Below are 16,643 nucleotides of genomic sequence, written 5' to 3'. Positions count from 1 at the left end.
TTACTACTTGTATTACAGGAGGACAAGTCACAGCTCATGACCCTCATATAATGCCAATGTCAGTAAAACACTAGGATCAATGTTAGATTTTGTCTTTTGGGACTGAGTCAACCAAATCTGGAAATAGAAGTAGATAAACAAAGCATAATTCTTTGTTTCAGGGCTTCTCCTGGTCAGTTCTGAGGGCCAGGATTTATCTTTTTCCCCTTTCCTTGACATGGTACCACTGTATTTGTTCATTAGTCGTCTTCTGTGTATGGTTATTTTTTATTTTGTTGCTTATACCAGTTGCTAATTTGGGGTCAGAAAGGAGTTTTTCCCCAAGTCTGAGGACTGCTGGAGGCTTATCTGGGCATTTTAATTTTCTCCTAACACCAGGCACGAGAATGTCAGCAATGTCATTGGCCTCTCCTGCTCTGTCTCTGTGGCATTCTGTAATTTTCCCAGAGCTTGCCTTCAATCTGCCAAAGCTCTCCAATTTGTGCCACCACATTAAAATATGTTTTGTGGAGTTTGGAGTGTGGCCTGCATAAAATGGATCTTCAGGGATAGCTTTGAATGAAAATTCAACAGCATAGCTAAGTAGATTTCCTAGGCTGAGGTCAACCCAAGGAATACCATGTAGCAGGGCTTGGCTCATTCTGGAAGAGACATGAGCTCAGGTGGCACTTGTGCTTGAGTTATAAACCCTTCTTCACAAGCCCATGCCCCTGTAGAGGTCATGACTGAAGAAATGCACCAGAGGGTATGGCAGCTTTAAGACTGTGTATCCAATAAGGACTAAATTTGTCTCTTTAAGATGATATCAGAATATCAAGAGGACAAAAAATACATGTGTAAAATAATGTAGTGGGGTGTGGGATAGGAATAAACACACCGAAACAGGCTGAAAGTCTTATTTTAAAAAGAGAAACATGATTGTCTGAGGCTGAACATAAAACATCTTCAATTGCAATAAATACAACCATGCAATCCAACCAACTTACTGTCAATTTGTCATGGAAAAATAAGGATCTTAGAGAAAAACATGATTTCTTTCCTATATTTGGAGTTAACATTCCAGCAAAATTGATTGAATGAGAATTGTTTGAGAAGTAGAAATGAAAGTAAAGAGCATAACAGATCATAAAATCACTAGGTTAATAAACAGAACAAGAACATAAGCACAAAACCAGAATGGCGCAATTAGGGGTTAGATGTATGGTTCACTAAAACACCTTAAAAATGCTTTAGGAGTAATGGAATATTCCATTTCACAATTAAACACATCAGAAACTGAGCAGCATTCAAATATACTTAGGTTTATTGTAGCTGAAAATTATTCTTCTTTGATCTAAGTGACAATAAATACAGTTAGCTGAGGTATTTAAAACAATAAAATAGGAAGTTTGTACAAACCTCAGAACTACATCATAATATTCTGTTAGGAAGAAGTATTTAGAATTTAGTATTTATGGAGGTAAAATAAATGTAACAAGATAAAAGATCACAAAGGCAAAATACTGATTATATTTATGTGTACCGGGAGATGCAAATCAAATGTAGGAAGGTGCATTGGTCTTGCCTGAAAATTATAGAGGAAACTGACTCTCTAGAATAGTCATCCACTAAATTCATGGTGCTGCTTTTAATATACATTCAAGAAAATGAATTAAAAAAGCCATTGCTGACAATAATCATAACTCTTCTTTTGAGAAGGCTGTTCCTATAAAGCACAGTTCTGAGAAAGAATTGGCTTACAAGTGACGTTGTGGAATTATTTCATTATCTGCTCCTTGCTATAACTAAATATTCACTGGTGTTTGTGTGTCAAAATACAAGGAAGATTTTCATTTGGAAGATGCATGTCTGTGATCATTCCTTATATTACAGTTTTCTTTTGTGGAAGGAACAGACTCAAGAAAACAGCTTCTCTTTTTTGAATACGAGAACAAAGGCAGCTCTGGAAAACAAAGCTTCCAGTTGCAGCAAACAGAAGTTGATTTCAGATACAGGGTTGAAAAACTAGAGCAGATTTCCTTGAAGAAACACATGCCATAACAATTCTGTAAATCTCATCTTTATAAAGAGACGATGTTTCTTAGTATTCTATCTTAGCATGATTTTAACAGGAATAGTAATGTAGAAAGAGCTGCACACTAAGAATCTCCTCCAGCAAGTTCATGTATAACGACAAATTTAAAACTGTATTTCTGCATTAGGCATTTAGCTAGATATCTGCTCAGAAAAGAAGCAGGAAAGGCTACAAACCAAACCGTTTCCTGCTTAGAAACAGATAAGGATTTTTTCAATGAACTTTTAGAACATTTATAGTCTAATGCTCTTCAAATATTGCTAACAAGAACATCTAACTTTTTAAAAGAAGCTAAGCTCATATGAGTCTCAAACTCTTATCATTATAAATAAGGAAAAAAAGCAAATTAAAACCAAGACATCATTGTGGATTATGTGAACATACAGAGGTACTAAATTGTAAGGAAATGACCTTACATATAAAGAAATTAAGAGAAAAGACAGAATTTAGTCCAAAATACTTCATATGGTGCAACATAAACGCACACACCAATCAGTTCCAGTAAATGTCTTGAAAATACTGCCAAACAAAACCAGAAATATGCTATACAGCCAGCTATATGTTGTTTAACACCAGATGGGGGTCACAGGGAACACAATGAGGATATCAGATCTAGAGATATTTAACAAAGCTTCCTTACTGTGCCAAGAAGCTTTTCTTCTGTTGCCCTTTACTATTTGTCAAATAGAAGTGGAGTATACTCAGACAGCGATTTGAAGATTCATTTCAGGCTGTAACACTAAACAGAGAATGCGAAACATAGCTGTCTTTGAGGAGTATTTTTGTCTTCAAATTTATCACTTTCTCCTGCTTCTTTAGCCCAAGGTCTGTTTCTCGCTAACTTCTGGCACTGTACCAATTTCTGAAGAACACATGCTAAGGTTAAAGGTTTCTGTCAAATCAGTTTCACATCAGACACCGTGATGTCTTATGTTAAGACATCTCCAGGATTTATCTTAGCGTCACATAGTTTTGTATAAAGAAAGTAGCCAGTCATTGCTAGTGGCTTCATACCTTTGCATTGTTCCACTGAGAGGAAAATGGGGGGAAAAAAACTAATTCCACAATAAAGAAATGAATGAACCTGAAAAAATGATGAAATAATGCTTGAGAACAGGCTTCTCCTCCAAGAGGTAGATGTTAATTGAGTCAAATTAAATTCAGCCAAAGCAGTGGCATTTCGAAAATGAATCATCACTTCACACATTTATTTAGGCCTTGTAATGTGCCTTATTTGAAGCAATTCCTAGGATGCTGTTTGAGTCAAAATCAGCAATATTCAATGAACAGCCTGTGAAAAAACAGCAGAAAGAATGAATTGTTTTCTATGGGTATGTGTTTCCACATTGATTAACTCTTGTGTCCAAGAAAATCCCAGCTCTGTTTGAAATTCTTCCTGCTGCTTTGGCATTTGTGAAAGTGGATTCTCTTTTTCTTGTAAGAAGTGAATGCATGGTGCCACTTTCTTATAATTAAAGGACTAATAAGAAAACTTTCCTTTACTTGGCCACCTGTTTTAGTAAACCATTTTGAATCTTAATTTCAAATTTCTGTAGAGGGTGGTGAATTCAATCAGATTTGGTTGAAACAGATGTGAAAATTAAGGGAGAACTGAAGAGCAGGGATTTATAGGGAGATTAAGATCCATATCAGTGATCACATAAGATGTATTTCCTCAGGAAAATATGCTAAATAGATGTATATGTCCCTGTTTGGTCTGGGTCTTATCAGACAGGTTATTACACCAGATGGAAATAGACACTAATCCACTCTGGAAGATAGTATATCCCCTACTATATGTTTTAATACATCTACATTGATATGCAAGTGTATGTGGAATAAATCAATTGGGACAACAGTGAAAGTTACTTCATTTCCTTTTTTCTTCCCACCTTCGCAGAGTATTCGGTGCTGCTATACTGCTGACATCCTCCCTCAACATGTTAATACCATCCGCAGCCAGGGTGCACTATGGGTGTGTCATCTTTGTTAGGATCTTACAAGGCCTTGTAGAGGTATGGAACAATTACAAAATAACCAGTAAATGCAATAGATACTTGCTAGATTTAAATCAGTGATGGTACATTTTCAGGCGAAAATACTTCCAGTTTATTACTGATTTTGGATGTAATGGATTTCAATGTATGAACTACAGTTATTTGATTTTCCATCATATATTACATAGCAAATTTTTTCCCTTGCTGAGAAGCCAGGGGGATATTTGACACTGAAGTTTTACTGAAATCATGTACTGCACAGGGCTTATACTGATGCCGTTCTCAACAGTTACTTGCTGCCCAGCCTCACAGGCTTATGATAAAGAATTAAGCTTCTATGACAGGCCCTGACCATGCTCTTGGTGTGAATGAGAGATTTACTTTGGTTTAAGAGAGAAAAAAAATGAGCCTGCACTCTAAATTTGTTTGTTTGTTTGTTTTTTACCAAGAGACAGATTTTTGAGCCTGTGATCGCTGATTCTTTGTTCCTCAGGGCTACACACTTCTGTTATATGAGCTGAATTTAACTTCTGTGCTTTATTGTACAAAAAGTCTCAAAAAGAGGCTGCAGAATGTGCATGTAAGTTACATAACTGTCAATTAAGTTTTTAAGGTATACATGTATTAATATGGCTCCATTAATGAGGAGTGATCTCCTTGTACAGAGGTATGCTTGCCTACAAAGACAAGGGGAACAGCAGCAAGTGGGTAATTACAAAATTAAATAGCTGTTTTAGACCAACTCATCTCTGTGATACTTTTCAAAGGAAAACTTTTTCCTTCCAAATAGGACCATTTGAAGAAGGTTTAGAATAAATTATGACAATCTTTGTATTATGCCTCCAAAATTTTTACAAAACTCTACCAAAAGACTGAAATGAAGCCAAAATTGGTGATAGGATCTCCTTTTGAAACAGAAGAACATATTTTACAACCTTTTGTATATTGAGATTGATAATCCCAAGATTTATGATAACCTCAACATTTGTAAAAAGTTCTTGATTTTTTCTGCTTTTTGCACAGGAAATAAAACATCAGAATAAGAGAAAAGTGACTCTACATAATTATGCATACATCATAATAATTCTTAAGCAGGAATTTTGTGGGAAAGTACTGTACATTTCATATTAGGTATTCTAAAATTTCAACACTGTGGGATGTAATGGTTTTGGTTTGCTTGTTTTTGTTTTTCTAGTATTAAGTTAAAAGCTCATTTTGAAGATAGACCTAAAAAGTAACTTGTTTAAAATCAAACTGACTAACATCATTCAATAATTTGCTTTAAGTGCTCAGGAGGCCCATTAAAGGCAAAGACAGTGAAAAACTTCTTGCTTAACATTAAATTTTTAAGCTCTTATTGATCTTATTTTCTAGGTTTAGAGAAGTGGAACAGTAATCTGTGTTTCCTAAATTATACTTTAAATGTTGATCAAAAAATGGTAGGACACCAAAAGTAAGGGTTGGGAAAATGAGCCCAGCATTAGAAAGACTCCACACACCATCTGTGTTTGCATCCATCCTTTGACTCTGATATTTGTGTATTAAGGTTCTCTCTTTTCAATCCTTCACAAATTTTCCTGGAAGGAAGAAGGGGAGTAATAGGAAATAATTATGTTTTCTATCTGTTTCATAAGGCTTATTTAATGGCTTGGAGGGGTACAAAAAACCCATTTCAGCTTTAATAAGAACTGAAGTTTTTCTGTGGCTATGCTCAGACTTGTCTATAGAAATGCAAAGAATTCTAACCTTTTTGTTTGTAGCACTTAAAAAATATAAACATGCAAAGACAATGAACTGAGTGACTGATCAGCATTAGCTAACTTGTGGCACACCCATTCCCCAGGGGGTCACCTACCCTGCCTGCCACGGTATTTGGAGCAAGTGGGCCCCCCCATTAGAAAGAAGTAGGTTAGCAACCACTTCCTTTTGTGGTAAGTAACCTTGTATTTTCTTTTTACTTTCATTTGTAACTTGAAAGTATTTTGAGACTAAGTTTTGCTCTCTTTTCACCCACACATGTCTTGTTTTGTAGGTTCCTATGCAGGAGCTGTTATTGCAATGCCTTTAGCTGGAATTCTAGTGCAATACACTGGGTGGTCTTCTGTGTTCTATGTGTATGGTATGCATTTTTTATCACCTCACTCCACTTTTGTATGACCTTACTCTACCTTTTCTAAAAAAGTAAAAGCTATTGTTAAGAGGCCAGAAGAAAAGATAAGTGGATCTGTAGAGCTAAAAATACAGTCTAGGGAAAAGGACAGTGGAAGAACAGGGTTTAGAGGAGAGAGTAGAAAAGCAACATCATTAATTAGGAACAGAAGCTAGTTTAGAGTAAAACCTTCATGATTTCTAGTACAAGTAGTGCAAACTGCCATGCAGATCTTGTAGACTCAGATCATGTAACAGTTCTCTTTCATTTATACAACTGTAAGTTTAGAGTGCCTGCCCTAAGATGTTTTGATTTATATTTGAAGACCTACATAACTTCATTCACTCTAGTTGTGCTACCTTTAAATTTGACTGATGGAAAAAAGTGTCTCAAAGGAGTTCATTCTGCAGCCTAACAGTGACGTGAATTAAGGGGAAAGGTAGAAATTTAATAAACTACTCAGGAAACACATTGCTGTCTTGAAAACAATGCCACAATCTTGTATTTTGCAGGTAAAAAAACCCCAGTGCAGTAGTCAAACAACAGTGGCTTAAAGCAGAATGGAACTTCATTTAGAATCTGGTGAAATGGAAGCTATTTCATTGCATTGTACAAACATGTTAAAATATCACTGAATATTCACTTACAGTGAAATCCTTCTGTAAATGGAACAAAGAAGACTTCACTGTGGTCCATCTCTGCATATATTTTGCATAAATATTGTTATTGTTTGCAAGATCCAACTCTTTGTTAGGGCAACTCAGAAGAGAAGCAGTAACAACAATTGCCATTGAAAGTTGTTAGAATTATTCATAGATCTATTTCATTGTTTGATGCTTTACTGTGCATTCCCTTTTAAAACCTTTCTTTCCATCCCAAAGGGAGCTTTGGCATAGTCTGGTATATGTTTTGGCTTTTGGTTTCATATGAGAGTCCTGCAAAGCATCCTACGATCACAGATGAAGAAAGGAGATACATAGAAGAAAGCATCGGAGAGAGTGCCAACCTCCTAGGTGCAATGGAAGTAAGAATATTACTCACACACTTGTTTCCTATGATAAAGGAATAAAAATCAAAAATACTCAAATAGAAACAAAAAGAATAAAAATAAAACACCTGTCTTCTTTAAGACAGAAAACATGATATGGAACTATGCCACTTTTCATACTTCAAAGTATAAAACCAATCTGCAGCTACCTCTGAAATTGCAGCTTTCTTGAGACTTTAATAGTACCTTGAGTTCAAAGGGGTTAATTTCCTTCCTATATGATACCTTCTGGAAGGTTTTCCTCTTCCTAGAAGTGAACTGGAGGTAAAATACTACCCAGTGTCTCTTGAGGTCCTCAGAAGATTAGAAAAATAGCAAATCCTGATATTCTGTTCATTTGTAGGAAAGACTGCAAGTCGCAACGGAGTTTGCTAGGACATAAGAACATTTTCCATTATTGAGGTACTTTTGCTAGAAACATGTTATCAAGTCTCTCATAATCTGACTTCTTTCTGTATTGTTTAGTTCTCAAGACCTAAAAAAGAGCTCTGAAATCAGAGAATTTTCAAACCACTTAATAATCCCATAATGCCAAATCATAATTCTCTTATTTCTCTAACTATTTAAAAGCTTAAAAGAAACTACTACCATGCTTACTAACTCAAGCATTCTAACACTTTTGGTTCTGAAGCCTCATTTCATCTGCTCATCCATTTCCAATTGGCCCTCAATACCACTGCTTATTATGTTTTCTAATTGGTCAGATTATTGGTTCTTGACTGAATTCAAGAATAAACCATTTTTCTCTTAATGAAAAATTTTTATCCAGATTAAATACAGAACTGGAATTATTATAGAGCCATTTCTTTGATAGCTGACACTCTTAAGCGTTCTTGAGGTAGTGTCTGGGTTGACATTTAGCAGCATTCAGCATTGTTCACAGCTTCTTACACTTTTAAGGGCTTTTAAAAATCTTACGTCAAACGAGATATTTCAAAGGCTGTTCATAATTCTAACTTGGGCTGGATATTTTATGTCTACTTTTATTGTTGCTTTTTAATTAAACATTTTTTGGAAGTGATTAGTTTCTTCCCATAATATCAAGATACCTTTTCTGGCTGACTTCTCATTAATTAGGTCACACAAACCTCAGCCCTCACTTAAGTGTACTTTAATAGGTGTACAAGGTATTGCATGTATCTATCTATGGGCTGGTTTTCTTTGAAGAAGAGACAATATCCAAGTCAACAGCAGACCAAATTCAGCCTGAAACCTTGCTGAAGCGATTTTCAAGCACTCATCTGGGTCTAGATCCTGTGTTTGGATCAACACAGATGGGCATAATCAAGATCTCAGGGAGAGGTGCTAGGACTCAGCAGGATTGTAGTTCTCTCCATCTGTCATCTCTCTTTTTATTATGCACCTCATTTTAAAAATACAATAAAACAAATAAAAAAAAACTATTGACCAAGCAGTTTCAGCTGACACTAAATAAAAAAAAATTCAGAAGTGCTTAGATTACTTGAAAATACATGCTTAAAGTAAATACAGATGAAATAGTCCATTTACAGTGTAAAATCTGACTGCTGCCTTAGATAAAGCAACATTGTCTTTTAAAGGCACATTATTTTGGATTTAGTATATTCACATCTATATGATCAAGATAATGGCACTTGTAGATAAGTGGTGTGATACAGCAAAGTATCACTGAGATTCTCCATTTGTGTGCTTTGTAGTAATTTTTACTTGCTTAAATTTTTAACTTCCATTTTGATCACCCAAACATGTATGCAGGTACTTTAGGATAATTGAAGTCATTGGTATTTGGATAGACAAACTCGTGCTTATATGAGCTTGATCAAGAATACATGAATCTTGATGAAAATGTCAAAATAACAGATAGGAAAAGGCAATAGATATAGATGATGCTGGTCAAAACATTGACTGGATCGCCCTTTCTATATTTCAGAAATATAAAACTCCGTGGAGAAAATTTTTTACATCTATGCCAGTCTATGCAATAATTGTTGCAAACTTCTGTAGAAGCTGGACTTTTTACTTGCTGCTTATTAGCCAGCCTGCTTACTTTGAGGAAGTGTTTGGATTTGAAATAAGCAAGGTACGTAAGAATCATGTAAAGCTTTCATCTTACCTAAGCAAATATCAGAGTCACAGTTGTGGCATTTTTTAGGGAAGGAAAGCTCAGTGTTTTGTGTCTTTACCATAGGTTTAAAAGTTTTAAATCTTCTCCCTCCCAGTTACTGGTCCCTTGACCAGTGCATATGAGTGAAGTAATAACAGTGACAAAGGATCGGAGAGGGGGAGGTCAAGCAGGATGAGATCTATCGATGGGTCCATTTTGCAAAAAGACCTTCAGTTAAGTGCCTGAAACCAAATCATGCAAGATATTAGAAAGGTATTGAAAGACCCATTATGCTTCTGTCCCTGACACCCCAGGGGATGCAGGATCCCACCAAAGCTATAAAGAAATCATTGGCATGTGGTTCTATTTTTCCAGGTGCACTTTGCAAAACAATGACACCTGGTTTTAGGAAGGATAGTACAATTTATCACCTTTCTACATCCCTCTTTAATATGGTGAGAAATGTTCCCCCTTTTTCACTTAAGAAGCAAAACCAGATGGTGGCAAAAAAAGAGACCTAGGGATGATCTAAGGTTCCACATAACTCATATGAATTTTGGATCAGAACTGTAATGCGAATATGGATACATGCATATAAGCCTTCAGAGTGTTTACTGAGCTTTCTACTAATACAGATTTCCTTCTTGTGAGAGTGATGGGGGCTGGTGCTTTTGAGAGACCTGTATTCTTTTGGCATTGTTCTGTGAGATACTATCACCCTAAATCATGGTGTGACAATTAGATGGGGAACTTCCAAAGTGTTGCTGTGTTACGAAGTATTGTTAAACTTATGCAACACCATCTTGCATTTAAAGTTGGGCTTTCATCTTTAGCTGGAGTTATATCAAGAATCTTTGCCATGCTTGAAATATTATCTGTTATGCATACAATAAGAATGGCCACATCCTGTAGAACTGACATGCTCATTTTGCTCTAGAAGATTTTTCTTAGAGCTATTCAAAGAAATGCAGAATTTTGTGAAATAAATCTAGCAGTCACAACATAGTTGCCATATATATAAACTTCAATGAAACGCATGATTTCACAACTTTAATTGAAGAGTAGAGACAATTTGGGGTTTTTTTCTGTTTTCATAGAGTCTGTCTGCTTGGCATGCTGATGCAACTCCAGTCAGACATGAGGCCAGACTGGTGCACTGTTCAGATAGGAAATATGCAAAAAACCCTGAGTGCAAGCACATATTCAGATATACACAGTAATCAGGATTCCATATTAGAACAGAATACCACACACGTTGAAAAAGTCTGCCCTCAGGGCAGTTATTTTGACAGGAGTTAGCAGGTGACAGTCAGTGCCTCACTCATAGATACCCTATCCTGCTTTCAATGAATGGTCTTCAAATATGTTGTTCTATGTTGGGACAGTAATTACAAAATTAGTATGCCTTATTTTGTTACTATGTATAGTATTTGGAATATTTTCAGTGGATATTTAGTGCTTTATCTTTCAATACGTATGGAGCTTCTCAGACATAACTTTTCCCCACGTGAAATTTGAAGCTTGAGGGATGGTCAGAAATCCAAGGCAAATGGCCATTGTGCATGTGAAGATGATCCCCAGGGAATCTGTCTAGTCAGGTTAGGTTTGTTACGCAACGTTACACCAAACACATCACCGACAGAAATGTAGCAATTCAGTTTGACTCATTTGGTCCTAAATTTTCTAAAAATAAAGGGCAAAGGGGGTGTAGGTCAGGGAAGAAAAGCCATTAGCTTAAATGTATACTGTGAAAACAATCTATAAACAAAAAGTGCCACAGCATCAGAGATTCTTGAGAACTCTGTCTGTCCTTCATGAAATAAAATGACAACTCCAGATCATGAGTTTTGTCTGTTTAGTAACCCAAGATAAGATTTTTAGTCGTAGCACATAGTCTGAAATGGAAGAGAAACCATTAATTACCTGCTGAATGCTTCAGAAAATGAAAAATCAGTATTTTCTTACAGTTTATACTCTGCTACTTCTAATGATTGTTTTAGGTGGGTATCTTATCTGCTGTGCCGCATTTAGTGATGACAATTATTGTTCCTATTGGGGGACAAATTGCAGACTTTTTAAGAAGCAGGCAGATTCTTTCAACCACTACTGTGAGAAAGATAATGAACTGTGGAGGTAAGTCTTCATATTTTATTAAAAACCTGCTTGTACAGATTAAATGACCATATAATATGCTGTATATAGTAAATGAACAGACTGCATGGTTTTATGCATTTGTGAAGGAATACTTTGTGTATTTTTGTGTATTACAGATGTGGTTACTAAGGAAAAGTAAACATAGGTGCTCTTAGTCCCAATTTCATTCCAGATGTCTGGTATTTTAAATAGCATTTAGACTGTTAAAGAAGCAGATGAGCTTTCAGAGGGTAATTTGCCTACCCCTACCGACTCACTGAACCTTAGCTCCTCATCTAAGCACTCTCTGAACTAGAGAGCCCGGACAACTGCTTGAGTTTACATATTTGACTTCTGAGAGGCTGAAGTTGTGTGACCTGAATCCTGGATTTTACAAAAGCTACAAAATTCTAAAGCAGGTCAAATATATATTCCCAGTTGGGCTGGCTGGAATGGCCTAACCAGGTCTCAGGTACCTATTTTATTCTTAAAACTGACAGAAAATAATAAATTAGTATAAAATAAGGATTATTTGAGACAGCAAGAACAGTTGTTCTTTAGGGCTGGAAGAAATACCTGATTACATTCCGTACGGAGGCAATATTTTGCCTCTGTCTTCCTATGAAATATTACCACATCCCAAGACCTGCAATATTTGAGAGGGAACAAAATTTGATGCTGGATTTTCTTTATGATTTCCACAGGTTTTGGTATGGAAGCAACTCTTCTTCTCGTGGTGGGATATTCTCACAGTAAAGGAGTGGCTATCTCATTCTTAGTGCTTGCTGTAGGCTTTAGTGGATTTGCCATATCTGGTAAGATTACACTACCGCTCCTAGTAAATTACTTTGGTTTAAGAGGTGATAGAAAATCTTATTTGTTTTTTTATTCACTTACAGTAATTGAAACAAACCTTGGAATTTCAAATTGTATTATTTATGATCACTACGAAGAAAAGTACAATCGGTACTGCATCTTCTATGTTAGATTATTTCTGTTCAAATACTTCAATCTTTTCCATATCATTGCAGTAAATTAGACTTTCTTTTCAGTGAGGTGCTGTTGTACACCACAGGTTTTTCTTGAAATTAAGCATATAGCACAAATGGTCTTATATTTGACAATGCTACCTGCATTTACATGTCTTTCTTCAAATACAGGCCTTTTAGTACTTTTTTCCCCAGTGTGTATTAGCTAATGTTTTGTTAGTATTGCATTTTTTAAATTACTTTGTAGCCTAATTACTGGCAATTTTTTCTGATTTAAAATGCAGCACTTCTCCTTTCCTCCTGATATATCACCCCTTTGCCTTTGCCTTTACCAAACACAAGTCACCTGGCCTTTCTTTGTTTTCCTGCTGTGATTCTAGTATCCTCCCCCATGCTGGTTCCTTATGTCTAAAACAAGCTCTCTTTTCTTGTGTGCCAAACATCTAAACTCTCCTTAATCAAATGTGTCCTTAATCCTGTGTATTTTGCAAGGCATCAGGATTGTTCCTTTAACAGTAATCCATATCATACTGCCTGCCTTTTCCCTTTTACCATCTTTCCATGTCTGAACTTGGTTTCTGGTTTCACTTACTTAAGTGCTTATTTGGGGGACAATGTTTTCTGCCACTTTTGAAAAGCACATGTTTTTTTCTAAGATTTTTTAAATAGTTACTGCATAAATTTGAACAGAATTAAGCATTAAGTTGCTGGAACTGCAAGAGAACAAACAAATATTTTAAAAATAACTAATAAACCATTTATGGATACTATTGCTTTACTTCCACTTTACCACTCAAGAAAAGAAGGGAACTCCTTTCTTCTGCTTTGTATGAAAAAAAAATGTGGTCAATAGGGAAGAAAAGGTGTACAAGCTGAAAGAAGAAATGACTTGCTATTTAGAGCATGAATTGGTCAGGAATGACACAAAAATATGAGCTTTCTCCCTGTCTAAATAGCTCATGTGTTCTCTACTCCACTCAGTCACTACTGTTTTGGGTTTTTTCAAACAGCAATTTTGTGAAGAAAATATATTCTATGTCATTTTGTAATATATTTTTGAAAGAAAATGAAATTCCAGAGTCTTTTGAAGAGTATTTAACAATCATTAACCTTTTAGAGAAAAAGAAATGAAATTAAACAGCCCAAATATGTCATAGCAAAATTGTCAAGTGATAGCATTACTCTCCAAAACTGAAGTAATGCTCTGCTTTTGGTGTGAAAGCTTGCTGACCTTTGTATTGCAGGATTCAATGTCAACCATTTAGACATTGCCCCGAGGTATGCCAGCATCTTAATGGGAATTTCTAATGGAGTCGGGACCTTGTCTGGAATGGTTTGCCCTATAATTGTCGGAGCAATGACAAAGAACAAGGTAAATGGCGATACAGTTTTCAAATCTTCCTGTTTAATACTATTAGTTTCAAGAAAAGGACCTTTCCACAGTACACCTTGCCAGGATGTCCCTATTAGTCTGGGACCTCTAGGGGATAGCGCTCAGGAACTTGCAAATTTGAAGCATGCTCACTAGGTCAATGCTTTGGGAGGCTAACGAATAGTGATTTTTCAAAGGAGGATGGATATAAATAATAGGAAACTAAACGTGTAAATATTTTAGCTGTGCTGACTGTCACAGACTCAATCCCTGCTTTAAAACGTTCAGCTCAGAAGAGCCAGGTAAGTCTATGGGCTCATCTGATTTAGCAAAATTCTTCTTTACAGACACGTGAAGAGTGGCAGTACGTCTTCCTCATTGCTGCTTTAGTTCATTACGGAGGTGTTATCTTCTATGGCATATTTGCTTCAGGAGAGAAGCAACCCTGGGCAGACCCTGAACAGACAAGTGAGGAGAAATGTGGCTTTATTCATGAAGATGAACTTGCTGAAGAGACAGGGGACATTACTCAGAATTATGTAAATTATGGTACCACCAAGTCTTATGGTGCTACAACCCAGGTCAATGGTGGCTGGCCTAGTGGTTGGGAGAAAAAAGAGGAATATGTACAAGAGGAAGTACAAGACTCATACAACTACAAGGAAGGAGATTATTCATAACAAACCTAAATATTGGGTATATTTTGTAGTGTTTGTGATTAAATCCATTGTGATTGTTTGCACACAGAAATAAAATGTGGTATAAACATGTAAACACATATCAAACAGGAAGGTCTTACTGTAAAAAAGCTCCATTAAAGTGCAATCTGTATGAGTTGTGACATGTCATCACATTCATTAGGTTATATTTGTTCTATAAACATTAGAGTTTTAAGGGTTTACTGGTCAAAACTATAGAGACAATTAGATACTTACAGTATACAAGAGCTAAAACTCATAACTAAGGATCAAAGCACAACTAAGCAACTGAGCTGGCACATCTAATGCTCTTTTTAGAAAGCCAAAATTACTTGACCATTAAAAATGCACTTATATATTTGTTACACTGTATTGAAAGAGATTGTGTTAAATACACACGTTTACTCAGTGCAATGTAGGAATTGTGTGTTTAGTCTAAGACAAGATCTTTCTTAAAGAAGAAAGGTTGTCCTAGGCATTTACAGAGGATTGATCCAGTTCCTTTAGTGGTAATTGTATCAAGCCTAAAAAACCAATAGGGCATACTGTATGTTTATCGTGATTACATGCTGCAGGCTAATCTGTGATGAATAAAGGAGTTATTTAGGAGTTTTATACTGAATGTTTGGGCACAAATTCTTATTTCTATTCTTTACAGAATCTAATGTAATTATAGGCATTGTTATGTTCTTCCCTTCATTTATCAAGGAATATAAAACCAATATATAATGTTAAGTCTGAATTTTCATGCAGATTGTCAAATCCCTTTATCAAAAAACAAGCTTTATTATTCTTTTCTTTGCAGTATAGTGCAACTTTCTACTGGTGTCTTTAGAGAAAGAGAAAAAAATATAATCTAGAAAAATATATAGTCTTTTACAAAATTCCAAAGAAAAATTTACTATGAGGACTAGCCCTGTGAAAAGGATGTATTTCTTTTGCAGAATATTTTGAAGCCAATAGAAGAAACAGAGAATAATTTAACCCTTATTCTTCCCTTAATAGCTTTCATATTTTTACACATCGTGCCACAGTTGTATACACAGATATAAGTTTATTGAAGATACTGTAATTATAGAAATTGTTGCTATTTTAGAAATCCCTGAAATAAAAAAAAATGTATTTGTCTTTCAATTAAGCCTAATAATAATGGACACTGAATATGAGTAACATATAAACTCACAATAAACCAAAGTGGCAAATAACTAGTGTTGGGTTGAATGAAGCCAACAAGCATCATGCTTGTCTTTTTAGCATAACTCAACAGTGACTGCAACATTAGTGTACCAAGCAATAAGTGCAATGCATTACAAAGTGCATAATCTTCTAGACTATATATTAACCTTCATTTAGCTTGTTGTATATATTTGGGGTTGTTGGGATTAAACCAAACTGAACCAAAATGAAGTTAGCAACACCAGACCACTTCTTAATACTCTAAAATGACAACAACGATCCATTTCTTAATTCAATCAAATGATTATTATTGTATGTAATAATCCATTCTGGATTCTTGGTCTGTTCATTGTATTGTGCTAGTGATTGGAAACCCTGCTACCGCAATATACAACTTGAGGATTGTTTCTTCTCCTTTTTTTTAATGCAAATCATACCTTGACCTTAAGAAAAAAAAAAAATTTTGCTTTGTGCCTCAAAGTGATGTAAAATGTGACCATAGCTTTTGCTGTGTTTAATGAAAAAGATGTGGACTGTGTCACTTTTGTTGCTGCAAAAAGTGTTAATAAAATGCTCTATTTATCCTTTTGTATAAAAAAAGGACCGTTGTAGTTTTTTGTCATTTTTGTAGATGCACTTTAATATAGATGTCTAAAATTATGGGCATTCCAGAACAGATTGTGCTATTGACATGGAGTTAATAAATTTATGTCCCATCCTGGAGGTATGCTGAGAACCCAGCATCATGCATTGTCTACTCTCTCCTCTTGCCACGCACAAATGTGCGGTGGGAGGAGCACCTCGATCTATATTGCTGTTCCTCCTCTCATAAGGATGTCTGGAATAGGCATGGAAGAGAAAGGAGTAGGAGTAGGAGGCAGCCAATGCAGCAAAACTTGGAAAGACAAACTAATCTGTGGTAGC

General features: G+C 35.6%; 1 protein-coding gene across 1 annotated transcript in view; it reads left to right on the top strand.

Annotated features, from left to right (window-relative positions):
* SLC17A6 (solute carrier family 17 member 6) overlaps positions 1–15,216 on the top strand; it is a 33,158-nt gene extending 17,942 nt beyond the window's left edge. The window contains exons 4-12 of the mRNA XM_009564185.2: positions 3,975–4,089; positions 5,915–6,002; positions 6,104–6,190; positions 7,102–7,244; positions 9,178–9,327; positions 11,352–11,484; positions 12,189–12,299; positions 13,718–13,845; positions 14,193–15,216. Of these exons, the coding sequence (XP_009562480.1) occupies positions 3,975–4,089; positions 5,915–6,002; positions 6,104–6,190; positions 7,102–7,244; positions 9,178–9,327; positions 11,352–11,484; positions 12,189–12,299; positions 13,718–13,845; positions 14,193–14,525 (1,288 nt within the window). The 3' untranslated portion in view covers positions 14,526–15,216. The remainder of the gene's footprint in view (positions 1–3,974; positions 4,090–5,914; positions 6,003–6,103; positions 6,191–7,101; positions 7,245–9,177; positions 9,328–11,351; positions 11,485–12,188; positions 12,300–13,717; positions 13,846–14,192) is intronic.
* The last annotated feature ends 1,427 nt before the right edge of the window (positions 15,217–16,643 follow it).

Source organism: Cuculus canorus, chromosome 5 (genome assembly GCF_017976375.1).
Source record: "Cuculus canorus isolate bCucCan1 chromosome 5, bCucCan1.pri, whole genome shotgun sequence".
Taxonomy (NCBI): domain Eukaryota; kingdom Metazoa; phylum Chordata; class Aves; order Cuculiformes; family Cuculidae; genus Cuculus; species Cuculus canorus.
This window is presented reverse-complemented; position numbering and strand designations above follow the sequence as displayed.